Source organism: Phoca vitulina, unplaced genomic scaffold (genome assembly GCF_004348235.1).
Source record: "Phoca vitulina isolate PV1807 unplaced genomic scaffold, GSC_HSeal_1.0 scaffold50, whole genome shotgun sequence".
NCBI lineage: Eukaryota > Metazoa > Chordata > Mammalia > Carnivora > Phocidae > Phoca > Phoca vitulina.
Window position 1 is genome coordinate 784,437 of NW_022589753.1, and position 26,073 is coordinate 810,509.

At 62.7% G+C, this 26,073-nt stretch overlaps 1 protein-coding gene across 1 annotated transcript; it reads right to left on the reverse strand.

The window, feature by feature from the left end:
* Positions 1–4,342: 4,342 nt before the first annotated feature.
* Positions 4,343–16,872, reverse strand: ARFGAP1 (ADP ribosylation factor GTPase activating protein 1). Its single transcript, XM_032387724.1, is given in 15 exon segments — positions 4,343–4,532; positions 4,534–4,782; positions 5,616–5,692; positions 6,249–6,308; positions 6,748–6,804; positions 7,696–7,725; positions 8,520–8,552; positions 9,784–9,840; positions 11,240–11,336; positions 11,788–11,874; positions 12,660–12,760; positions 13,221–13,392; positions 13,573–13,682; positions 13,856–13,919; positions 16,765–16,872. Coding segments are annotated over 14 exon segments (1,284 nt in total). The 5' UTR covers positions 13,916–13,919; positions 16,765–16,872; the 3' UTR covers positions 4,343–4,438.
* Positions 16,873–26,073: the final 9,201 nt, after the last annotated feature.

A 26,073-nucleotide genomic window follows, 5' to 3' on the forward strand; every position in this document is an offset into this window, starting at 1 on the left:
GCCCCAGGCCTCTTTGAAAAGGCGAGATCATCCTCCGATCACAGACCTGGGCAGACCCCTGGTGGCCCTCCCCATCACCCAGCCCCCCAGGACCACAGGCGAGTCACTAACCTTCTGGACGAGGGTGGCGTCCCTGGGTCCCCAGACACTCACCCCACTCTGGTCCTGCCGCAGCCCCGAGAGGCGAGGGCTTATCAAGGTCCCTGTCCCTCTGACGTCACTGCCTCAGCCCACCCCCTGGCCCACCCCTGGCCTCCTCCCCTCCCCAGGCTCTCCCCCCTTCCCAGCTACAGCCCAAGAGTGGGGGCACAGAGTCCCAGCATGAAGGACCCCGTTGCCGCAGGGCAGGGATCCCACGGCACCAAACACCTTTATCCCTCACTCCTCTGGGTTGGCCCCAAAGCGGGAATCACGGGACAGGCATCTCAGGGACCACGGCCACCTCGTGTGGACAGATGGCGGGCCGGGTGCCTCTGGTGGCCGGGGGTGGGGGGGGCACATCACTTCCTCCCGACTCCTCCAGCGTCGGCCCCAGTGCCCAGGCCCACTCTGGCCCCCGCCTGGAAGCCTCCCCCACACTCCTGGCTTCTCCTCGGCCTCCCGGGTCTGAAGGGCCAGCCAAGCTCGGCCCCTCCCTGCCAGTGAGACAGCCCCAGGCCCGGAGCCCCAGGCCTGCTGCCTGGGTGGGGACACTGACCACACCAGACCCGTTCCAGCCCCACCCCTGGACCCACCTGACCCGGGACCACCCACCCCAGGCAGCTGAGGGGTGAGGGGAGCTGACAACCAGGAGCCCAGCAGGGCTGGCGGCCCACGTGGGGTCCAGCTTCCGGGGACAGAGGCACTTTGGGGGGCGGGCGCAGCACGGGGCTCTTGGGCTGGGAGAGGCCCACAGTCTGAGACATGGTGTTCACTGCAGGCTGGCAGCATTCAGTGGGCAAAGATGCTGCTGGGGGAGGGGAGCCCTTGCCCGACTCCCAAGGGGGCTCAGCCCCCTCCCCGCACTCTTGGCCACAGGGAGGACACTGCCTCGCCCCTGCTGGTCCACCAGCCCCAAACCTGGGAACGTGGCTAGGGGCTGGGGGCACACGATCCCAGGCCTGGGCCAGGAAACCAAGGTGGCTTGGCTCCAGGTGCCCGAGTGCCCCTCTGGCTCCCCCCCCACCCCCGTCCTGACCGCTTTGTGAGCCCAGCTTCCTTCCTGGGGGCTGGGAGGGGCCTCAGGCCGTAGGCCAGATGGAGCTCTTTGACTCGCCATAGCCCGGGAGCCGCCTGAGCCTGAGGACCCACGGCTGGACACCAGGACACCAGTGCTGATGGATGCCGTGCCCAGGGTGCTGGGCACCTGCCCAGTCCTGGGACCCACACGCCCGAGTACAGACCAGCAGAGAGCGCTGGGCACAGCAACCACAGACAATCGTGCCCTGGACAGTGTCCAGGCGTGGCTCGTGGGCGCTCGGGACACACACACGCACTCACACGCACCCCACCGAGGCGCCGCCCGCACACATACAAGCCAAGTCCTCTGCACCCTTGGCTGGACCCTGTCCACCCTCACCTGTGTGCCCCCCCAGAGTCCTGCACAGAGCAGGAGCTCATCACCTGTGACCCCGGGAGCCCCAGAGACCAGTCAGCAGTGTCAGGGCTGACCCAGGTCACTGAGAAAGGACAGGACGGCACCGCGTGCTGGCTGGCCCGTCACCCATCATGGGCCCTCACTCCAGCGTGCAGGGAGGGACCCTGAGCCCACCCCAAGCACAGGCCCCACTTCCCCCAGCCCCCAGCTGTGAGGAGGGCTGCAGGGGCTGAGCCACCTGACCGTGTCAGCTGGGTCAGACCCAGCAGGGCCGGTGGGACGGGGGTGCACACCCGACCGTGCAGAGAGTAGGGCTCCAGGAAGGCCCCAGTTCTGGGTGTGAGGTCCCAGGACAGTCGCAGCACGGAGGCCTGCCGGGCGACTGAACCGGGTGGCAGAGGTGGACCTGTGTGAGGGGCACGGCCAGGAGGAAGTGCGGAACGGTCATGGGGAAGTCCAGAGAGAGAAGGAAGCTGAGCAGGGCTGGCCTTCTAGTGCACCCGCTGGTCAGTCTCAGTGTCTTCGGCAAGGGATCTGCAGCAACCAGGGGGCCTCACCTCGTGGTCACACCAGTCCCTGGTCGGCCCAGCGTCCTGGAGCTGGGGCCTGGGTGAGACTGCATGCAGAAGGCCAGAGGGGGTGAGGGCAGCCTCGTGGCCACTAGCCCAGTCTCCCCCCAAGCTGGCCAGACCGTACAGGTCGGGGAGGACCACTGGGATTCGGCCAGGAACTGACCCTGGGTCTGCTGGGTGCAGAACCCAGCCCCCCGGGACCACGCCCCACCCAGACAGGATGACCTGTGGGAGACCACCCAGGAAGAGAGCTTCCATTCTGCAAAGTGCACTCAGTGCCCCCGGCTCTGCCAGCCTCCGACCACTTCCCCATCAGGTGGCTTCGGGAGGATGCAGGCTGAGGCGGAGGGCACACGGCTTCCAAGCATTTCTACCCAGAGCCAGGCGAGCCGCCGTTGGCCCCAGGTCCCAGGCAGACACCCACTGGAGACCTCCAGGAGCCCCGTGCCACCCGCAACCACGTGGTGTGCGCCCAGATCACTCTGCTTTACTCTGTGCCAGTGACCCCTGTACGGGAGAAGACCAGGGAGATGCTCGAGCCCCAGGACCTCACAGAGCTGGAAGCCCCTGCGCCCCATCCCGGGCACAACAAGAGCACCCGTCTTTGCCCGTGAGGGGTCTCGGGCCGCCACGTCCCAGCACTCCAGAAGGGGGTCCGGGAAGCAGAGTGCCCCCTGCCGGCACACGTCTAAAAACTCAACGCCACCCTAATTACTGCAGGCGGCATTGAAGGAGGCTCCCAGACCAAAGGGTGGCTCGCTCCCGACGGAACGTGGCCTCCCGACGAGAAGTCACAGGACAGAACAGCCTGGGCACTGCTGAAGCCTCTCGAGCCGCCAGCAGGTCCGCGAGCTCCCGTCCCGACGGGTGGGGGCCCCAGTGCGGAAACCAAGCGCCTGTCCCGACAGGGCGCGGATGCCCGACGCTCGGGCTCCTCCTGAGCACCGTCACCCTGGGACGCTTGGCCCCGGGCACGCAGACCGCCCGTGGGTTTGGCTCCCAGCCTGCCTGGGCTTCCCCTCCCCTCAGGGACCGAGCCCTTCACAGCAGCACACACACAGCTGCTCCACGCTGGCCGCCCCTGCCCCTCGGGGGGTCCTCCTCCAGGGAGAGCTGGGCGCTAGCGGGCTGTCCCGGGACGGCCCCGCGGTGACCACCCGCTCAGACACGCCACAGACCGACAGTGGCTGCCGCCGGCGCCCGCGCTCAGGGGGCCTATCCCGGGACGCGAACAGCCGGCAGCGGCCGGAGGCCGTGATGGACGCGTCCGGCACGAATCACCCAGGAGGACCCAGGCACACGCAGCGCCTGCTCAGAGGGCGGCTGACAGCAACCTAAGAGCCAGAGGAAGGGGGTGTGGGGACGGAGGACCCACCACAGCCGCGGCTCACGTGGAGAAAGGCTCATCAGTACCGGACCGTGACCGTGGACAAGGGGGCGGCAGCCGTGGGTGCTCAGTGCCAGGTGGGCTCCATCCGTCACAAGCCGAGCCCCGGGAGCACAGCACGGGAGGCCGCTGCGGCGGGCACAGCGAGGTGCCAGCAGGGACACGGCAGCAACCCAGCCCGACAAAGGCGCACCTTGCTGGGAAGGCCCGGACGCCACGCGGCTCCTCAAGCCCACCCTGCGGCCGTGCACCTCCAGACCCGGGCTCGGGAGGGAGCGTGCCGGCCTGCCTTCCCCCTCCCTACGCTTCACTTTCACGTCCCCGTTCCTCAGCCGTCTGGGGCATCCTGGGGGTGCCGCCTCGGCTCAGACGGGCACGGCTAAGTGAGAGCGCGGACGAAGGACCCAGGTGTTGGGGCCGAGCCAGAGGCCCTGGGGCCGTGTGCGGGGCCCTGGAGAGGCGACACAGGAGAGCAGCCCCGGCAGCGAAGCAGGGCCAGGGAGGGGAGCTGGGCACGTCCCTCACGCAGGAAGGCTGGCCTGGAACAAGCCTGGACCCGACGCTTGGGCGCACGCACGCCTCGCACACGACACGGCACGAGCTGCACTGCACTCGGGAGGGTTTATTAGAGGGCGTTCTGGGAACGATGGCGCGGCCCGCCTCCTGCAGGAGCAGACTCTGCCCCCGCGTCACCCCGGCCAGGTTCCCACGGGCGAGACACGGACCGTCCCGCACCGCGGCCTTGCGGGGCCGGCGCCCGAGCCAGCTGGCAGCACCCCCCCGGCTCCCGCTGAGGTGCTGTCTTCACGCCACGGCTGGTTTCTGGGGTCAGACAGGAGGAGTGTGGGGGCAAAGTGCGGACGCAGGGGCCGCCGCAGCTGCTGGGGCCGGGGCGCAGCGGGCCTACCAGTCCTGGTTGTCCCAGCCCTCGTCCACCGGCACGGCGGGCAGCGCGGCCTTCTTGGCGGTCTTGGTTCTGCCCTCCCCACCGCCCCCCCCAGGCCTCCCCGAGGTCGCTGTGGTCGCTGTTCTTATGGTTGGACGCGGAGCCCGAGCCCCACACATCCCAGCTGTCCGAGCTCCTCTTCTCGGCCGAGGCGTCCGCGCACGTCCAGCTGTCGCTGCTCGGGGACCTGTGGCCCTTGGCGGGGTCGGCACTCCCGAAGGTCTCCCAGAAGCTCTGGTCCACGGCGCGGTTCTGGGGGTGGTCCCCACCGCTGTTCTGGTAGCTCTGGCCCTCCAGGGGTCTTGGGAAGACAGAGAGACTGAACAACGGCCTGGGCCACCAGGCCGTCCCTTGGTGTCCTGCCCCAGACTGCAAAGGCCCCACCCAGACCCCGACGACCACGGGGCCTGGCAGAGGCCCCCGGGCAGCTCCACCTTAGAGTCTGGGGCACAGAACCCGCCAGAAGCACTCGGGCCTCCTGCTGCCAGAGCCCGGCTGGGTCAGCCCCCCCCCAAAAGGAGCTCGTTGTGAAGGAAAAAATACAACGCCGGTTTTCTGCAGCGACTGAGGGAAAAGGGGAGCCCTGAGTGCGTCGGCCCTCCCCGCGCTGTCGAGACAGAGGGGGCCCCGCAGAGCCCCTCAGCAGAGCTGTACCCCGACGAGCGCAGCCACGCGACCTGAACCACCAAAAGGCGCGTCAGGAAGACGTGCGGCCCGTGCCCGTGAGCACAGGGAACGTGCCACCATCCAGGAGCGGCCCCCACCACGGCCGGTCTTCCCGCCCCGCCCACCCTGCGGCTGAAGAACGGGAAACCAGGCCGACCGGGCTTCCAGCAGACAGGCCAGGACGCCAGCCCGGAGCAGACGGTGAGTGAGGGGACAGGGTCGCTGAGGCGCCCCCGCCGGCCCCACCCACCCAGACGGAGACAGGGATCAGCACTGGTGCCCCTCCTCTCCAGCCTCCCCCCTCCCTCCCTGCCCTGGGCAGCAGCAGTTACCACAGGGCTGGTATCTCTACGGTTCTGGGGGCTGCTGTGACCCCCGTGCCCCTGGGGGATAACATGCCTGTCCCTCAGCGGGGATGCCGACAGCCTCCCAGAGGCCTTGTGGAAGAGACCCAGGGAACCGGCGTACCTGTCCGACGGGTCCTCTGCTCTCCCAGAAAAGAACGTGGTGACGTCCCGCCATCCCCTACTGCCAACCCCCTGGACCTGGAAGGGGACGGGAGGCGGCAGCTCAGGGTGGGTTCTCACATACATACACGGTGTCCCACTCAAAGTCCCGGCAAAGCTTAGAGACGTGAACGGCACGGCCAGGCTCAGGCCCACGGGCTCGGGAGCTCGAGGAAACAGCATGCGTGCGAAGCCCCCTGCAGGCTTCCCCGTGCGGAGAGTGGTGGGCTGGGAAGCAGGGGGCCGCGCACACCCACACCAGCCTGGAGGACGACGTTGGCCCTCCGCCAGCACGTCAGGAAGGTCGCACTCACCGGGGAAGGGCAGCGGCAGCAGAATGAGGGCAGAAGAAAAAGAAGCGACAGTTAGCAGATGTGAGAGGCCCTCCCCCCGCCAAGCCGTTTCCATATTCCTCTGGCGGCCGGCACGGGAGCGTCTCGCTGAGCCTCCTCACCCACCGCTCAGTGGGCACTCGGGCCGCACGAGCGCGCAGGGGCACGGAGAGCCCAGGCCCTTCCTGCTCTCGGCCCGGGCGCCCCAGAATGTGGAGACTGGCTTCCGGCTGCGCCTGAGCACCAGGCGGGGCCTGCCCTACCTTGGACGCCAACTGAGAGACCCCACTGGACACATCATCAAAAATCTTTCCCTCTTTCACCTGCGTGGGTTAAAACAGTGCCGTCAGCTGAGCGGCAGAAAGCCCACCGTCACCCGTCTCAGGGAGACATGGCGGCAGCTCTGTGTGACCCCGTCTCCCCCTGGGCGGCCCCCTCCCCACAAGGGAAGAGGGGGCGGGGGCCGCCGACCGCAGCCCAGGCTGCTGGAACGCAGCATCCTCCCGGGGGGCCTCTGTGTCAGCAACAACCTCCTGAGGGCAGGCTGGCACTGCTCCCCGAGGCCCCAGCCCGCGGGGGGCCTCCCTGGCTCAGGCAGCCGCCTCCGCGCTGCCCACACCCAGCCGCACTCTGAGGAACGGAGCTCGAGGCCAGGCCTCCCGGAGCCCGGGGGTGGGGGCCCCCTGGGACACGCTGCTCCCCTGGAACGAGGGCCTACGGGGGTGGGGATGGAGGAGAGGGACAGGGCATCGGCTGCATTACCTTCTCCTGGGCAGGTCTGAGGACGTTCTCGTTCAGACTGTGGCCCAGCTCCGAAGCCTGTGTGACGAGAGGGAAGTCAGGTGAGCCCGGGCAGCATGTCAGCCAGGACACCGGTCAGCACGTGGCCGCGAGCTTGGCCGACCGAGGGAAGGCAGCAGATGGTGAGCGGCCCACCAGCACCCAGGGCTCCCTGCCACCCCCCACCCCCGGCAGCCACGGCACCCAAGGCAGTTGCACGAAGTGCCCCCCAGGCACCCTGGCTGGGGGGCGGCCAGAGACACTGCCCCAGGCCTACCCGCTCTAGAGGGGAGAGGCCCAGAGTGGCAGCAAATCCAGCGGCCTCCCGCGGGTCTTCCCATCGGAGCCCACGCAATCCCATCCCGTGAGGACAGCCCGTGTGCTGGCAGCAGGTCACATGCTACCCCCCTCGGCTGGGGTACAGGCCGGTGCACCCTTGGTCACTGGAGGGGGTGTGAGCCCACCTGCCCGCCACCGGGCACCTGACTCAGAGGGAAGAGCACAGAGCCAAGGTGGGTGGGGCGGCAGCGGGACGATGGGCAGCTAAGAGGGAGCGCGCCAGGCAGCAGTAGCCTTGATGGACAGGGTAACCGCACGCCTGTGAGCACCTTGCCCCTGGGATAACTCTCCTTCCGCTCACTGAGCTCGAGGTGATCAAGCCACGAAATGAAAATCCTGCCCAGTAGCTCCTGGCACCCCAGGAGGAGCCGTGTCCCCCGGTTTGGACCCCTGGCTTCCTGCCAGGGTCTCGGGTCCCTGAACAGCCAGGATGGGCCAGACAGGAGCCCAGCAGGCTGGCGGGAAGCTCCGAGGGTGAGGGCACGTAAGCGAGGACACATACAGGCCACGGTCCGGGGAAGCTCAGGGCAAAGCGTGTGGTCAGCACAGAGACGGGGAATGGCATGCACGAGAACAGACTTGAGGCCTTACCATCTCGGGCTGCTGCTTGGAGCCCCAAAACTTTACCCAGACAGCAAGGGAGCGGGTTGGGGCGGAGGGGGAGAGAGGGAGAAAGTGAGAGAGCGAGCGAGCTCGGGCAGGAGCAGTGGTGAGCAACCACCAGGAAGCACCTCCAGACGGGTTAATTAGCCTCACGCTCTCATGGCGTCACCCCAGCAGGTGTCATCAAAAGTGACCTGGAGTGCCCACTGACTGCCACCAAACCTCACTGCTTTCCACTCCCAACGTACAACCCCCAGAACCACACGCGCGCAAGCAGGTCAGGAGCCCGAAACAGGGACAGGCCATCCTCGAACACCAACCACCCTCGTCCTGGGACAGCCTCTGGGGCCGCTGCCTCCGGCCTGTGTGCTAACCCCACCACCAGGGCACAGGCGGTCCAGAGCCCTGCCACCACCTGGGGCCTGCCAGGGCTACCAACCAAGATTTGAAGAAAAAGAGAAACGCCAACGCCCCAAACCACCGCCCGCGAGAGAAACTAACCGGGAAAGGAGGGCTAGCCTGCCCCACCCCACAACCCGCAGTCCTGGCAACACCAGGCTTCCTTCCACCCACGGGTGCAGACAGCCGACTGCACACGAGCCTTACAGCTGTCCGGGTGCCCTCAGCCCTGCGGGCCCTGACAGGAGCAGCTTCTCACCCCCCTGACCCACAAGCACCTGAAGTGATGCACACAGAAACGCCCCCTCTCCCAAGCACAGGCCCCGAGGAGGGCAGACCAGGCAGTGTCTAGACGACGACAGGACAGAACTAGAAATTTTAACAGCACGGAACGCAGAAGCTTCCGTTGTTACCTTCTGACTTGCTTGAGATCCAAATTTGGTTGCCTGAAAAGAAACATGGCTTTCCGTCACCGGTCCTGACACCAGACCCCTGGCTGCACATCCCCAGGTCTCAGCACTCGGTCCTAGGCCTGTCTCCTGATGGCCTCCCACCTCCCAGCAGCTCCGAGGGGCCCAGCAAAGCTGCCCACTAGGCCAGGCCCCGCTGGAGGGGGAGCAGGTCCCCGGTAGGGGGCGGCCACCCCAGCCCCGTCAGCTGTGGGCTTTGCCGTGGCCCCGACCATGCCACCTGCTTGGCACCCAGTGCGGGCCCATCCCACAGCTCACCTTAGCACAGCACCCCCAACACTTTCATAAACAAAGAAAGAAAAGGCCTGGCCACAGATGCTCCCGCTGACAGGGGCCTGAACCTCCTGGCTGTGCCCTCCAGGGACGAGGCCTGGGGAGAACTAGCGGAGGCCCCGCACCAGAGCAGTGGTGCCACAGGGCCTGGTGCCCCTCGAGGCCACATGGGGGAGGATGCAGGGCACTGCGGCCCACGGGGAGCATGGAGAGGGGTCCATAGCGCCTTCGCTCTGGCCCAGAGCCAGCCCCGCGGTTCCTGCTGGTTGTGGAGCTGCGGGCACCCGTCTGGCCCTCAGATCGTTCCTGTCCAGGGCCTACTTAGCCAGGCGGCCCCTTGAGCCTGCCCTGGGCTCCTCCTTCTCCAGGTCACCTTCCTCACCAAGGCCACGCTGACCAGGAAACCTGCCGGATGCCCCCGACAGTCTCCCCTCTGGGGTAATGTCCTCAGACCGGTTTCTGCCTGTTCCTTTCCAAGGTCATGCCCACTCCCCACCTGTGTGTCTTGACTAAATCCCCAACCCTCCCTCGCTTGGGCAGAGGGGCAGGTAAGAGGGAGAGAGAAGTCCCACTGCCTGAACCCTGCTCCGTGCCCAGCAGCAGAAACTGGAGGGCTGGCAGAACCCTCAGCCTGCAGGGCTCACAACATGCCGCACCTGAGCACGGCACACCCCTCTTCTAGAGCGGCGCCCCTCTGCACACAGCTCATCTCTGACGCACAGACGGATGCCTGCCACTGAAGCAGCGAACGGCGGGGCCCTGAGATCTGCTGCAGACTCAGGGCCAACAGCACACGGCCTGGGAGGGAGCCCTGCGGCTGGGAACGCCCTCCACCCCTCATCGGAGCCCCTTCAAGACCCCTGTCTGCCCCCAGACCCCAGACTAGCCCAGCCTGTGTGGGCCTGCAGGCAGGGCGCTGGGATGGGCTACTCACACCCTCCTTAGCGGCCGAGGCAAACTTGCTCGCTCCGGTGGTGAAACTGCTCCAGCCCTGGAAAGAAGCAACAGAGAGGCCACGTCGAGGTTCCACGGGCGGCCGAACAGGCAGGCTGTCTGCCGTGCCATCCACCGCTCAGCAATGGGCTGACGGATTCCGCCCCCAAGATCTGCAGGATGGCCACCTCCAGGGTCCCGTTCCCAGCGGCAACCCCACTTCCCACGGAGAGCGGGCACGCAAGCCGTGGGCACACCTGAACGCCACGCACCCGACTCCTGGCAGCCACGGATCCGGCCCAGCGCGTGCGTCTGCGCCACGCCACCTGACTGGACCTCCACTGCACGCACGTGCCCGTGCTTCCCTTTGCCCTCGGTCCCTCCTCCCTCCCCTCGAAGGGGTCGGGGCCTGGCACCTAGTCTGCAGGCAGACCTGTTCTGAGTTCGAGGTCTTCCCCCTAAGCCCCCAAAACTGACTGAAACTATTTACAGACACACACGTCTCTCTCAAACCCCAACTTCCCAGCAGAGCCTCTTCCCCCCAAGGAAGCAGAGGAACCCTTAGCTCAGGAGACAAGCACATCCAGCTTCTTCGGTGAATTAAAGACCCGTAGGAGGGGGACACAAACACAAACGCGCTACGTTTGGTGGGACCCGGAGAAGGGACCCTGGCTGCCCGCGGCTGCCACAGCCCGCGGCTCTGGAGGGGCAGCCTTAATTTCTGACAAGTTCCATCACTTGGGGAACAGCACGTGTGCACGATCAGAAGAGGACAGTGGACAGTGGTGCTCAGCAGACCTCCCCCTGCACCCAGGACGCAGGACCCTACAGTGGCGGCGGACGCACGGCCGCTCCCGGGTGCTTCCTGCGTTTTCACCCGTCACGTCTGCTCCTTCTGCACTTGCTGCCTCCCCCCCCCAGGGCACCGAAGACCCCGTCCTGTTAGCGTGGAGGACGTCTCGCCTTTTCACGCGTGCGGCACCCAGAGACAGGCCGCTGCCAGTCGTCACTGGCCAGACCCCCGGGGGTCTGCAGCTACCATCACAGACAGCGCTAAAATGAACGAACGTTGTCTAAAAACAGTAAGTTTCCTTGGAAGATGATGGTTTGACCTGACGCTGAGGACAAAAGCGCAGGGCCGCGAGCGCCAGACCCAGAGCGTGCCAGAGCCCATGTGGCTTGGAGAGCGGGGCTGGCGGGCAGAGCGCCGGGACCGGCTGTGCCCAGTGCTCTGGCAGGACAGGAGGACCGGGCACGCGCCACACAGGACGTCGTGCTTGGAGGAAACGCGCCTGACTAGCGGGAAACATACATTCTGTAACAAAGCACGTCAGCAACTGCACACGCCGGGACCGGAAGGAACGGCCGGGTCATAGAGAAACTTCGCTGAAGGAAAGGGGAGGCTGTCCTGCAGGCGGGGCCGGCTGTGGGTCTGCGGGGCAGGGCGCGGTCCTCACCGAGCACAGGGACGACACAGCGCTGCTGAGGAAGTCCTCGTCCCTCTTCGGGGGCGGCACCGTGTTCCCAAACCCCACATAGCGGTTCTCCTGGGCCCTGACAGGGAGACAAAAAGCAGCATGCTCCTGAAAGCCTCGAGGCGGGAGGCACCCAGACCCCGGGCAGAGGTGCGAGGGCCCCGGGGAGGACGTGCATCCACAGCAAGGCGGGCGCACAGGTCAGGCTCCCCTCTGCTCACTGGAGAACACCCTCCTGCTGCATTTAGCCAGGAACCTTGGCAACACCCAAAGCCCACAGCCTGTTATTACAAGAAGCATCCAGATGATTTAATCCGACAGCTCCAAGGACAAAACTCGCTTACAGGTCAGGCTGGTTCCAAGAAGGAAAACTACTCTTTCCTTTTCTCTCCACTCAAAACCACTCTTCACACCTGGGCTGGCCCGGGGATTACCACAACCAGACGCGTGCGGGCTGTGCACGCCCTGCACACGGAGAGCAGCAGGCCCTAGCCCTGAGGGCCTGAACCCCCTGCTGCCCGTGGCCTCACCCCTGATAGGAGCCCAGGTCATCATTAAGCCAGTCTTCAAACGCCTTGTCTGAGGAGGAGGTCGAGTTCTGTGGGTGGCCAGAGGCTCTGAAAGGGAGAGTCAGAGGTCAGCGAGGCCAACAGAGGACAGGCAGGTGCCTGAGGGAACCGTCCGGGCCTCTATGCTGTTACATCCGCCTGGTCACACCTGGGCTCCTCCAAGAATGGAGCACCTAAGGCCAGCTGGCCTCCCAGTCTGTGTGAAAGGCGGCTCAGGCTCAGGCTGGCCACAAGCGGGCACACGTCGGCCCACGCCGGCAGGGAGACAGCAGAGAGGCTGGAGAGACGGAGGCTGAAGCAGGCACATCAGCAGTGGTCCAGGGACCTTCCACATAAAATGCACAGTGCAGGGGTGGGGTGGGGGTCCCTGGGCACCCATGGTGCAAATAGGGAGCCTTCTGTGGACCGGTCACTCCAGAACACCAGCCTCTGACATGCGAGAGGACGCAGGGGGACCAGCTTGTCCGCATCACACCTGCACTCGGGGGTGGGCAATCCTCAGAGAGGACACAGGAGGTAAACAACACTCAGCTAGGACGTTTCCTACGGAGATGCACGCGTGTCATGGGTGCGTGTCTGGAAGGACTCGCACCGAACGGGCTCTTGAGAAATGGGGAGGTACTCCCTTCACTCAGACACCGCTTATGGGTTGCATTTTTACTGAGAGCCTGTATTGCTTCAATGACCCACAGAGTTGTTTTTCCCACTGACTCTCGGGAGCAACTCACAATGGCAGCTGTTCCCACACCAATATGGGGTCCTGAGCTACGGCCGAGATCAGGGTCAGGCCCAGAACAGTCTGGAGCCAGACAAGAGGCCAGAGGAGTAGCTACCGGTGGGCAGTAGACGGCAGAGTCTTGGGTTGGGGTGGGGTCCAGTTCTGGGCAGGCGATGACTCGGGAGACCATTCTCTGCCTTCAGCCAGAGTGGCTACCTGCCGAGGGGACACAGGCATTAGCCAGCCCAGGACAGAGACGTCACCCGCTCTAGCGTGTCCTGCCTGCTGTCCCTCCCAGGCTCAGCGGCCACGGGCTGGGGGCTCTCTGCCACATGTCAACACCGAGACAGGGTCTCACTCTGACCGCAACGAACAGCGGTGCTGGCGAGTTCTTGGTCAGTGGCTCCGACCCCACGTGGCGCGCTGCCATCCTCGGCAGTTTCACCCACCACGTACAGAGCGGGCACGCGACACTCTCCCCGAGGGTGGGGAGGAAGGCCCACTCTTCACCCCTGCTAACAACGTGCCACCTGCTTTCCCCCGGGTGGGACACGACGGCCCACGTGTCCTGTCTGTGGACAGACCACGCACGGCCTCTGCAGGGAGGTCAGAGCCCACAGGAGAACGCCAGCTCCCACGGGCAGAGCCTCAGCACCGCTGGTCAGCCGGTCCCTACCTTGTCCCTGAAGAGGGCCGCGGCCTTGCTGTTGTACTTGTCCTGCAGGGACCAGCAGGGGTCATAGTCCTCCTGAGACTCCAGGAACTCCCGGAATTTCGCGTTCCCTCCAGCTTTCATCTTCTCCAGCTCCACGTCCTTCCACTTGTCCATGGTCACGGAGCGCACGAAGCTAGAAACCAGAGAGCCAACCTACTTATTAGCACTAGGCGTCCAAGAGCCCCCAGCCAGGTCGTGAATCTGGCACAGGCACTTCCCTGACAGAAGCGCGGAGCAGGCAAGGTGGCGCGCGTTACCCTGTCACCGCACACCCGACAGGAGGCCCTCGAGGCAACAGGGGCAGGGCACTGACCTGAGGTGCACCCCGAGCCCGCGGTGCTTCCCCGAGCACTCCAGGCAGATCCAGATGCCGTAAGTCACACTCACCCACTGAGGATTGAACGCACCACACTCAAAACACACCTGCGGAGAGGGTCACGTGCGACTCACCCTGGCACTTGGGGCCCTGGGACCCCAAAGACCCGACAGGTGGCCCCAAGAGGGAGCAGAGGAGACTGGCCCGAGGCTAACAGTAACAGGGAGAGCTCTGAGAGGTTTGCTAAACCTCAAAGCACCCGAGCAGAGCAGACGCTTACGTTGTTTTCATCCTGCACTCTGACTTCTTTCAGAACTTTCCTCGTTCTGGGGCTGGCCATGATGCTGCAAAGGAGAAACACAAAGTTTTAAAACTTACCAGTAGGCTACTTTACGAGAAAACGAGTGAGTGCAAAAACACTAGCACACACAGCTTCAGAGAAATCCCACGAAGCTGCCTGGAAGCTCCGGGGTAAGGCCCCTGCTCACTACAGGCGGCCTGAGGGAACCACTTACAGAAGGAATCTGTCCTCCACACGCTAAGAAAAACCCAGAGCCGTCTGGATGTTTCCAGCCAAAGGCAACGCGATTATTAAGAATAACATGATTACTGGCGTCCGCTTTGTCTAAGCATCATACACCACCCACACTGCATAATTTATAAAACGTCCCGTCTTGTGACGAAGCCCATAGCAAGGGGTGGTCTTTCTACAACGTACACAGACTGGCCGCTCAATCTGACTGCCCACCTGAAAGGCCAACACCTCAGACTGGGGCCAATAACCTTCGGAGACAGGGAACCCCAGTTCTCTGCACGCCACGTCTTCCTTCCACTCCCCAGCCTGTGGTGTGGGGCCGAAGCGGTAGCCCTGACCGATACGTGCAGAGGCCGGTCTGTGGGGGGCCTACAGGGATGTCCTCCGAGGGCCCATCACAGGGTGGAGGTGACAGACGGCATGAGCACAGCAGGGCACACCTGCCACCATGCCTCACGGGGACACTGCCGGGGCACCACAGCCCTTAATTCAGGCTGAAGAGAAAAACCATTTCTGTCTTTACACAGCTCCTAGCTTTGGCAAAGCTCAAGTTCAAGCAACAGCCCACTGGATTCATGACCAGGAAAAGCGATACAGCAGATTCAAGCTGGAGGAAGGGGGTGGGAGCCAGCACGGTGCTGGCCATAAAGCAACCCCACGGTCCTGCACACCCCGCCACCACTTGGCCCCAGGCCGCCTCTACCACCACCACCAGCGTGTGTCCCCCTGAAGCTCGCCCTTCCCTCGTGAACGGAGCCTGTGAGCTGCTGCCCCTAACTCTCACGGCAACACGAGCCCACTGCAGAACACGCAGGGACCCTGTAAGTGGCTCAGAACTGGACACCTGCCCAGCTGCTGGACATTTCATGCGGCCAGCTTCTCTGCTGACAGTGAAGCTGGAGCTTTCTATGGACGTGCAGTGTAAACATTCCAGGATCTCTGGCTGTACCTCACCTGTAATCTTAGTACGCAGAAATAAGTCACGGGTGGAAACCCTGACTCTCTGCACAACCAAACCTTCTAAATCTGCAAGGCCAGGACTCCTGTGTTCATCAGTGCCCACTTTGAAGCTAGCTGAAGGAAATAACAAATAAACATTGGTTTTCAGTTTTTTACAATTGATGGACAAAACTCAGAGTCCACCCGCGGCTCTTCTGCCCTCTGCAGTTTTCTGTACTCTGTGTGACAGTCTACCAAAACCATCGGATCTCAAGGGCAAACACCTGAATACATCATCCTGGTCGGACTCATTCAAGTGGGATACTTTCAGCACACTGAGCGTCTATGCCACCGCATGAGAAAGGCATCAACAGGTAAACACCACACACACCTGGAGAGACATTGGGCTGGATCTGAATTCACAAGGCCCTCTGCACACATTTGTCTCACTGGAGAGCCCCTTGTGGCCTGCTGTGCGGGGCTGACATGCACACCTGCCCGCTCAGGTCTCCATACTCAGCCCTGTGCTCTTTCCAGAGAACTGTGCCTTCCCTCAGAGGTTCACATTCTGGTCAAAAGGCGCCGGCAAACGGAAGTCAGAACTGGGTTGAGCATGCTCCGAATTTCTAATTGTGTAAAATAAAATTAGGCAGACCAAATGTTTGCAGAACTAGTAGCAAAGTAACGTGTGAAAAGGAAATGACCTGGATTTTAAAGACACTCCCCTTGGGGGCCAGTTTTGGATGCGAGCATCCTTCAACTCTCTGAAATGCTAACTTTGATACCTGAAAATGCATCCTAACTTTCAAAACCACAAATACGGTTTATCTTGAAAAATCATCCAAGAACTCTTTAAAGCTTGAAACCAGACGGTAAAATGCAGGTTTCTGCAAGTGGACATAACTTCGGTAAACGCTGAACCAAATGAGGACACTTTTTCTTAGTTCACCACATAAGCCACTTGTTAACTGCACAACGCTTGGTCCTGAACTTGGGACGGGTCCGTATCATAAATTAATTAAAAGGGATGACTGAAGGGCAGGGCTGGGTCCCCAGGGCTGTTACAGCGACGGAGACAGAAACCACCGGGAGCATCCAGGGCACCTGTGCGAAAGCACAGCCCCTTCTCCCGGACGCACGGATCTGTTGTGAACCTGGGCGGGGTGGGGTCCCGGGAAGCAACGCCAGAGCAAGCCGGAGAGCTCAGCACCCCCCGGGCCATCCCCCCGGGCGCACGGCCACGGCCAGAGCGCGGCAGGAGGGTTAGGCCTGCCCCGAACGAACGCCATCCCTTCCCAGCGTTGGTGGTCTGCGGTGGAGCCTTGACCGGGGCAGACGGACGCATACGCCACGGGAACCGAAAAGGGCCGTTCGAGCCCCTCCCGGGCGGCTCCCCCTCCCTCCCCGAGGGGGTCGTCCACGGCGCCGGGCGAGGCCGAGGCTGCCGCTCCTGACCACACCGGCCTCTCCCGCACCCGCCGGACGGAACCCTAGCTTCCCAGGGCGGAAGCCCTCAGCCTGCAGCCCCGGGCTGTCCGTCTGGACGCTGCGCCCCTTCCCCGGGAGGAAGGGGAGCGGCGGGGTGCGCGGGGCCACGGCTGCGGGAGGCTTCCAGGAACCGAGGTGGGGGCGGCTTCCGAGGAGAGAGGGGCGGCGGGCCGGGGTCCGGGCCGGGGCGTCAGCCCAAGCGGGCCGGGGCCTCGGGCCACGCTTACCGGGCGGGGTCCGGACTCGATCCCGCGCGCCGGGGGTCCGCCGGAGTCCGCCGGGTTCGGGCGCGCCGCAAGCTGCTCCGGGGACGCGCGCCGGCCTCCCGCCCCGCCGCCGCCACCAGCTTCCGGCTACGTTGCGCCTCGCGGGGCATCACGGGAAGCCGGGGGGAGAGGGCGGGCCGGCGGGGCGGGGCTTCCGCCTTCGCTCGTCGGGCCGGAGGGCGGCCCCGCCCCTGTCGCCTTGGGGACGCGGCGGGCCGGCGGGGGGCGGGCCTGACTGTCCGGCGGGGACCGGCGGGTGCCGGTCCGCAGCGGCGGGCACGGAGAACGCACCCTGCTTCGGTGGGGACGACTCCGGGACGGCTTGTTCACAGGCGGCTGATTAGGAAGGCGCGGCGGGGGCGGGGCTCCCAGGGCCGGGGGGCAAGCGGAGTCCTGGGTGCGGTGGAGGGGGCCCGGCGGGGGGGACCCGTGACCGGGGGCCGAGCCCGGCTGCAGCCGCAGGACCCCGGGCCCTCCGGCCGGGAGCGGTTTGCACAGGTGGCGGGGCAGGCGGAGCGCGCAGCACGGCGGTCACCCGCAGGCTGCAGAGCTGGGGAGCGGCCGGATCCCGAGTCCCCGAGGGCGCCTACAGCAAAGACTGCCGCTAAAAGGATTGTCTCGGCGGAGGGGGGAATCGCAGGCGATCTGTGGTTTGCTCTGTGCTTTCTGGACATTTCTGTGTTCTTTGTGCGTAGTCTTCGTCCACGTGACTTTCGGAATGGTCACGTATAAACGTTTTTATTGAGGTGTAATTTACAGTCAATAAAACGTACAGTTGAATGGCTTGACGAATGCATACCCCATGGAACCAGCGCCATCGGTTAGTTAGGGAGCACTCCCACCGAGGCAACCACCGTTCCTACTTCATCCTCACATCCTAGCTGGGCCTGTTCTAGACATTTGTATAAATGAATGCAATATGTGCTCTTTTTCCAATGGCCTCTTCCAGTTCACAGAATGATTTGAAGACCCACCCACGTCGTTGTGTGGGTGGATCTACCCAGGCACTTCATATGAATGGAATCCTACAGTATGTGACCTACCGGGTCTGTCGCTCAGCATCATGTTTTCAGAGTCATCCGTGCTGTAGCTCTCGGCGCCCCATTCCCTGTGATTGCTCAATGGTATATGCCACTAAATGCAATGTCCGCTCTGTTAGACCCCGGAGTCTTTTTTTTTTTTTTTTTCTAAAGATTTTATTTATTTGACACAGAGAGAGAGACAGCGAGAGAGGGAATACAAGCAGGGGGAGTGGGAGAGGGAGAAGCAGGCTCTCCACCAAGCAGGGAGCCTGATGTGGGGCTCGATCCCAGGACCCTGAGATCATGACCTGAGCCGAAGGCAGACGCTTAACGACTGAGCACCCAGGCGCCCCCCCGGAGTCATTTTTAAGTTTTTGGCATTATGCATAAAGCTGCCTTGAAGTTCGTGTACCAGTCTTTTTGTGGGCATATTTTTTTATTTCTCTCGTTTAATCAATCACCTAAAAGTACAATTGCTGGGTGACGGGCAGGTGTACTTTGAACTTTATACGAAATTGCCAGTCTCCCAAAATGGTTGTGCCGTTTTCTACTCCCCCCCCCCCGCCCCGGCAGTTAGAGAGCTCCAGTTGCTCCATGTCTTTCGTCAGCACGTGGGTTCTCAGGCTTTCACAGCAGCCACGCTGGTGGGCACACCGTGGGGTCTCACTGTGTTTCCCTCCGTGGTTGGCTGAAAGCTGCCCTGGGTGCTTATCTTAACTTCCCAGCACTCCCAGCCTGCCTCATGCCTGGCTGAGCATGAGCACTGTCCTGCAGGCGGAGGGAACCCTCCGGAAGGAGCCACTGGGTTCACGGAAATAAACAGGCACCACTAGGGTCTACACGGTGGCAATACGAGACTAGATTTCAGCACAAGAGCCTGTGGTCGGAACTGTAGCCTCCACAAGTTCAGAGAGAGAGAGCCGGTGCTGCATTTACAGTGGGCTTCCTGGAGGAGGTGGGCTGTGAGGGGTGAGAGGATGTTGAAAAGGAGGAGAGGAGGAGGGGCGCCTGGGTGGCTCAGATGGTTGAGCGTCTGCCTTCGGCTCAGGTCCTGATCCCGGGGTCCTGGGATCGAGCCCCACATCGAGCCCCACATCGGGCTCCTGGCTCGGTGGGAACCCTGCTTCTCCCTCTCCCTCTTCCTCTCCCCCTGCTCATGCTCTCTCTCTCTCTGTATCTCTGTGTCTCAAATGAATAAATAAAGTATTTAAAAAAAAAAAAAAAGGAGGAGAGGAGGAGGGAAGACCCTCCTGGAAAGCAGAACTAGAGCCGGCATTTGGCACCCACTGGACCAAACAATCAGTGAAGGCTGAATGTTCAGTTTTCTGATCACAAAGCAAAAGGGTCAACCACCCACCTGCCCTAAGCTCTGGGAGGCCTGGGGCTATGTTCATCCCTAGAGCAAGGTACGTCCCTGGAGCCAAGACCAGACAGGTGGCCTTCCAAGGCCAGGGCTAACCTACTGCCCCACGACATCTGGACAGCTTTTGTCTCTTTCCACGATCTGAAGGCTCTTACCGTGTCCGAACAACAGGACAACAGCAGAGTCTGGGCAGTGGTGTGGTGAATGGGGCAGAACGTGTAGCTACAAATTGAAAACGTTCTATGACTCCATCTAAACTATTCAGATAATTTGTTTTTCTTTTAGAACTGCCAGCAGTCCATTAATTTTCAGTTACAGTAATACGATCTTCTTTGTGGTTTCCTCCCCGGGCCTGGGAAGTTCTGGATGGGAATGGAACTGAAGGGAATTCCTGGGGCAGCAAAATGAAAGCCGCGCAGTGAGCGGCCACACAAAGCTGCAGGGCTCTTGGCGCCAGCCACACAAGGTGGGCAGAAAGGAAGCCACTGCAAGCCAGGCAGGGGTGCAGGTCCCCTGTGAAGTCGCTGGGGGAGCTGCGTCAAATCACTACTTTGTCCTGGACTCAGTTTCCCCACTGGTGAAAAGAAGTCCCTTTCAGGCCAGGAGCCCACACTTCCTGAACACTTTCCAGAAGTCAGGCTGTGGGCTTGGTAAGGAAGATCTTGTTAGGCTACATAGCCACCATGCATGCTCTGATATGAACCCATTGTTCAGATGAAGAAACTGAGGTGCAGAACAAAGAAGCAATTTGCCCAAGGTCCAAAAGGCGGTTTAATGGAGCCAAGGTTCTCACCCAGCTTCTCTAACACCCTCCTCAAAGTAGAAGAAGGCAGGTGTGTGGAGCTGGGCATCCACAGGGGGTAACCAGGCGTGTCCTCGGATCGGGACACCCAGCACCAGTCTTGGTGGCCTTGTCTGGGCCCCATAGCTGGGTCAGCTGGGGCCAGGGGGTCCAGCCAGCAGCCAGCAGGGGTGGCAGAGGAAGCAGCCGGAGCTCCACAGGGCTAGTGAGGGCCGTGCGTGTGCACGTGTGTAAGGGTACACATCTGTGAGCGTGTTTGGGTTTGCACGTTTGCGCATCATGCACGCGTGTTCGTGTGATTGTGTACTGCTGTGTGTGCTTGTGCGTGTAGGGGTGTCTGTGTGTGCATGTGTGTATGTGATGTGGAGGGACACAGACGTGTGCGCTTGGACTCCATGTGCGCACGTGAGTGGTGCATAGGTGTGCGCGGTGCCGCGTGTATGGGTCCGTGCCCGAAGGCTCGTGAGGCTCAGGTTCACGGTCCTGAGTCACCCGTCGGCAAAGCGACAGTAGGGGCGGCTTGGGCAGTGTCCCAGGGTAGGGGCCATGCCCGGGCTTCCTCGAGAGGCGGGTCCTGCAGCTGCCGGAGGCGGTCCCAGGCCGCTCACACCCCAGAGGCCCCGGGGTCAGCCTCATTGGATCGCGCGATGAGCAAGGGTGCAGCCCCGCGCGCAGCTGCACCCCAGGAGCAGCTCGCCCAGGGCTCCAGGCCGCGGCGAGAAGTGAAGGCTGCCCCACGGTCCCTCGGAGCGCTTCTCTGCCGCGCGTCCGGGGTCCAGACCCACGCGCTGCGGTGCGGGAAACCCAGCGCGGACCCGGGCCGTTTCCCCACGCGGCCGCCGGGAGGCGGTGTGGGGCGCCGCGCGCCCGCCGACGGCACCCCTGCCCTCCGCGTGAGCGCCGCCTCCTGGGAAGCCCACTACCTAACCTCAAAGGTTCAGCCCGCGGGCCGGAGGGCCAGGAGCCTCGGGGCGGGGCGGGACCAATGGGCATCTTGAAATGACATTCTTTTTTTTTTTTTTTTTTTAAGATTTTATTTATTTATTTGACAGAGAGAGACACAGTGAGAGAGGGAACACAAGCAGGGGAAGTGGGAGAGGGAGAAGCAGGCTTCCCGCGGAGCAGGGAGCCCGATGCGGGGCTCGATTCCACGATCTTGGGATCATGACCCAAGCCTAAGGCAGACGCTTAACGACTGAGCCCCCCACGCGCCCCTTGAAATGCCATTCTAATCCCGTTAACTGGCCAGGGCTCCAGGGCCATCCGCAGAGGCGGAGGCTGTCCTCAGATGTCAGCAGAGCCCTGGGTATCACTCTGGACTCGGATCATCTTGGAAACCTCCTGTGTCGGGCTCAGCTCAGGGCCCAGGGGTGTTTCCCACAGCTGTCAGGGAGCCTCTGGGCCTGCAGGCCCTCACTGGCCTCCAGCGAGCACTTAAACCCACCTTGAGGACAGCAGGGCCTCAGGTTCCATGAGAAATGGGGCATCCTTAGCTCCTGAGAGCTGTTTTGAGGAAACATCCCAGGGGCTGAGAAAGGTGTAGGGGTTCCCAGCTGGAGGGCCTGGGGCCAGGATCCCGCGTGGGCTCCTACACACTGAGCCTACTGTTGACCGGGCTGGATGTGAGGGGCAGCCTGTGTGCCGCACCCCACAGGCACCGCTGGGTCGTGGGGCCGGCATCTGGGGCCGGCATCTGGGGCCAGCGTCTGGGGCCGGCGTCTGGGGCCGGCGTCTGGGGCTGGCATCTGGGGCTGGCATTTGCTGTGACAGATGCCAGCACCTCTCCGTGGAGGCAAAGACCCAGCAGTTTCTCCTTTCTCTCTCTTACGTCTCCCATGCTCTCAGTCACAATCTTCAACCTGTGAGGTCACACCTGGTCACGCTGACCACAGCCAGGAAGAGCCCCAAACCATTCCCTGGCCCCAGGAGTGGGAACCATTCAGGGGAGAAGGCGGAGGCTCAGAGGCGCACCGTGTCTCACACGAGGTCACACAGCTTGTGCTCAGGGCTGTGGGACGAGGCCCAGGTTTATCTGTCATAGAACCACCGTGTCCTCCAGCCCCTGGGCTCGCCCACTGCCGTCAGGAATTCCCTCATGGTTTCCTACTCAGGCGCCGCCCGGGCATCATCAGTCTCCAGAATAAAGTCCAATCGTCCAGACTTGGTATTCCCGGCCTCCTGGGAACTTGGGCTCTGGTCTGGTGACTGCCCTGCCCCGTGTCCTGGAACTCAGGCCTTCCTCCCCGCCCTCTGCTCGTAGGAATCCTGCTCATTCCTCTGCGTCCTCCTCCCTGCCCTGCCCAGCCTGCCTTGTGGTCTGGGCAGGCCGGCCCACGCCCTCCTCCTCTCCCTGTCATTCAGTGTCCCTCACACAGAGGTGGCTGGGGGTAAACTCCTAAGGCCCAACTGCTGGGTCCCACTTTGCCACCAAGATCACAACAGGTTCAAACCACAGTGGCCAGGAATGGGCTGAGGCTGGGGGGCCCATTCACCCACGTGGCCAGGCAGGGGCTCACGGAGCTGGAAGGAAGCACCCCCTGCACCAGGGTGCTTTGTGGGGCCTCTTGGGTCCTGGTGCAGGCCCCTCCAGAGGTGGCCCTGGCCAAAAGTTTGGGGTAGACCTGCCCAGACTGGGTCTCCCAAATCAACATACATGCAGCACCTCCCTCTGTGGCACTTTTCCCTCATCTGCCTTTGCAGTGGGACCTCATTCTTCCTGACCACAGATCCACGGTGGAACTTCTCTGGGGGTTCTGTTATCACCATAATCGCTTTGTTACTATTTTGCTTCATCCTCATGGTTTACTGGACATCCGGGTACAATGACCTCTCTACGGCCATGTACGCATTGATCTCTGGAAGTGCAAGCACTGGATAAATTCTGATAGATTCTAGCCAGTTGTTCCCAGAATCTTTGTACCGAGTGTCCTGCGGTGAGCATGCCTGTTTCTCATGCCCTCTCCCTGCTGTGTTCATCGGGCGGCTCGCCTCCGTCCTGCTAGAAGCACGTATGCATTGTCCCTGCCGTGTTGGGTGGCGAGGCCAAGCACAGGTGCGTCGGACAGTGTGCAGCCCCTCCTGAGGACCCCTGTGTTTGTTCTCTGTTCTCCACCACCAGGTCCTTCCTGAAATGGCTTCGTCCTGCATCTGCAGAGAAGACCGTGAGTTTGGTCCGGGGCTGCCGTGCTCCTGGCTCTGATCTGTGGGTGGCAGGACTCGGTCCCAAGGGGAGAAGGGCCTGGCTGGCCCGCCCATCAGACTCCCCGGCATCGCCTGTGAATGAAGCACAGGATGAGTTGGGGCGGGGGCAGAAGGAAACGGAGGAGAAGCCAGAACATATGGCGGTGCTAATCGGAGAGGCTGTGCCTCCCCACAGAGGTGCACCTGTTCCCCAAAGGCCGGAGCTACCATCCTACGCCTAGCACCAAGGAGCCTGCCGAATCACACTTGTCCACACGGGCTAAGGACTCACAGCCAAGAATGTGTTGAGACTGGGCCAGCTCCTCGGATTGCAAGCCTGATGGCTCAGATCCTGGAGCCAGACAGTAAGGACCCCCACACTCTGTCTTAGCCCCTCCCATGCCTATCTTAGTCGGGAATCTTTCTAGATGCTAGTTGCTAGACACAGAAAATCCAACCGCAAATGGCTTAACAACAAAGCAAAGTTATTGATTCATGCGATGAAAAGCCCAGTGGTAAATTGGCTTTCAGGCAAGGCTCGATCCAATAGCTCAACAATACTGTCGAGAACTAGGTTTCTTCCTGTGTCTTTGCCTTGTGGTTCCTCCTTTATCCTAAGGTCCCAAGATGCAGCTTCTAAAGCTGCAAACTCCTGATTCACATCCAGCTTGTACCCGCATCCCAGCGAGAAGCCTGGCATTCCCTCTGATTGGACCAGCTCGGGTCACGGGTCCACTCCTAAGCTAATCAGGGGCCTGGAGGTCTGTGCCAACCTGTGGCATCTGAGCCCCAAGCTCTGGCCCTGGAGCCGCAGGGGGAGGTGGGTTCTCTAGGACCAGAGGTCTGAGGAGCTGGGGAGCCAGAAGGCAAGACGCTGGAGAGCAACCAGGGCATGCACCCGCACTACTGCAGCCCAGCCCAGGGCCCTTGGGGACCAGGCAAGCTTCCCCGGGCAGAGCTAGAGGCTGGGTGTCCGGGGTGCAGCATGAAGCAGGACGTGACAGCGAGCGTGATATAAATGCTCGTGGCAGGTGGGCGGGGCTCGGCCTGTCTCCTCTGTTCTCTCAAGGCTAGGCTGCTGCTGGAAGGGAGTGAGACAGGTGCAGCGGGACAGGTGGATTGTCAGGAGAGGTGGGAGGTGGCCCGGGGTGGGGGAGGAGAGAGGGTGTGGTCCAGATGTGGGCATGTCCAGTTGGGGGCCCCCAGGGAGGCCCGAGGGGCTGGTGTGCAGAACAGGAACAGCACCAGGGACCTGGAAGGGGGAGGGAGCACGGGCTGGGTGACACCCCGGGAGAGACAAACAGCCGCTAACTGACCCACACTGACCCCCGGGCCAGCAGGACCGGGGAGGTGCGGATCAGGAGCACTAAATGCAGCCCAATCAAGACGGGGGCTGAGCATGCTCCTGGCCGGTAGGGGGGCCTGAGAGCCTGCGTTCTTACCTCCGGGGCCTGCGCCAGCCATCACGGAGGGAGCCTCCGGGGGCAGATCCTCCTCCCAGGCACGTTGGGCTGCTCCTTCCAGCTCCTAGCGGCAGGGGTGAGGAGGCGCTACGGAGCCCGGGCTCCTGCTGGAGTTATACAGGCCTGGAGTCAGATCCGGCCTCTGCCATTTCTGGGCTGTGGGAAAGTCCCCCGACACCCCTGAGGCTCCGTTTCCCCATCTGTAAAATGGAGGCATCGTTAGGCCCTCCCTCGAGGGTTCTGGGACAGAAGGGAGCCCCACTGCAGCTCCTCAGTGCAGGGCGGGGCCTCCCGTCACTTGTCAGCCCCGGGACGGGGTGGGGTGGGGGGGACAGAAGCAGAGGCTTCTCCAGAGGCCACTGCAGAATAAATAAAACTAAGGAAGGAAGAGTATGTCAGCTGCGGAACGCTTCCAGAGAGAGGGGTGCTGGGGGTCATTTCTGAGTCCTCCCTGATGCCCCCCAGACACTGGCTTCGTGTGATGCTTATGTGTCCCACACCAGAGCCTCCCCGGCAAGAGACAGACAGATGGAGACAGAGGGGGAAGGGAGGGAGCACATGCAGATAACCAAGTGCAGGAGGAAGGCCTCTGACCTCAGGGGAGGACAGACAAACAGGCCTGCAGACCTCTTTCCTTCTCCTTGTGCTTTTCCTGCTTGTTTAATGAGCCAAATGCTTAAGAAAGAAACCCCAGCCCCTGCCTCTGCCTTGCTTTCCCTCTGCGACCCCCAGTTGCTGAGAGGAACGATGAGGTCCCAAAGGAGACCCGCGTGCACATGCTCTGGGTCCGGGAGCTGCAGGCCTGGACTGCACCAGCTGTGTCTGGTCAGGGGGGTGAGCCGTCTCCTCCCACGAGCACTTCACCAGGAGTCCGGGGCTCCTGGGCCTAATGCCTCATCTGTATCCAATCCCGGACGGGCCGCCCAGCGGGCGAGACCCCAAAGACTCTACAGCCCGTCTGAGAGAAATGCCCTGAACGGGTTTGGTGCCTCTTCCGTGTGTGGCCCTGGCGGGCGCTGAGGTTTACACCCTCCACTGCCTGCACCGTGTGAGCAGCCCGAGGAGCTGGGAGCTGTTCCTGGGCCGGGAGACCTCCCGGGGCTCGTGAGAGCAGCCGTCTGGGACTCAGGCATGAGCCCAGCCGCACTACCACAAGGGTCTGTGACAACGTGCCATGGCACGCAGGCCTGGGGACGGCTGGGGTGGGACTGCAGTGCTGGGGCCTCGCTGGGGGATAGACGAGGCAAACTAGGCAGCCCCGGGGTCTGAGCTGCAGACTGGAGTTGGTGTGGCCCAGAACCCACTCCTGCCCAGGGCCAAGGGAGGAGCCCCCGGAGCCCCAGCTGCTCCCAGGGCCACCGTGCTCTCTGCAAAAGCCCTCTCCAAGTTTGCTCCAGTTTATGGTCCCCTCTTCCCAGAGGCTGAGAGCTGGTGGGCAGG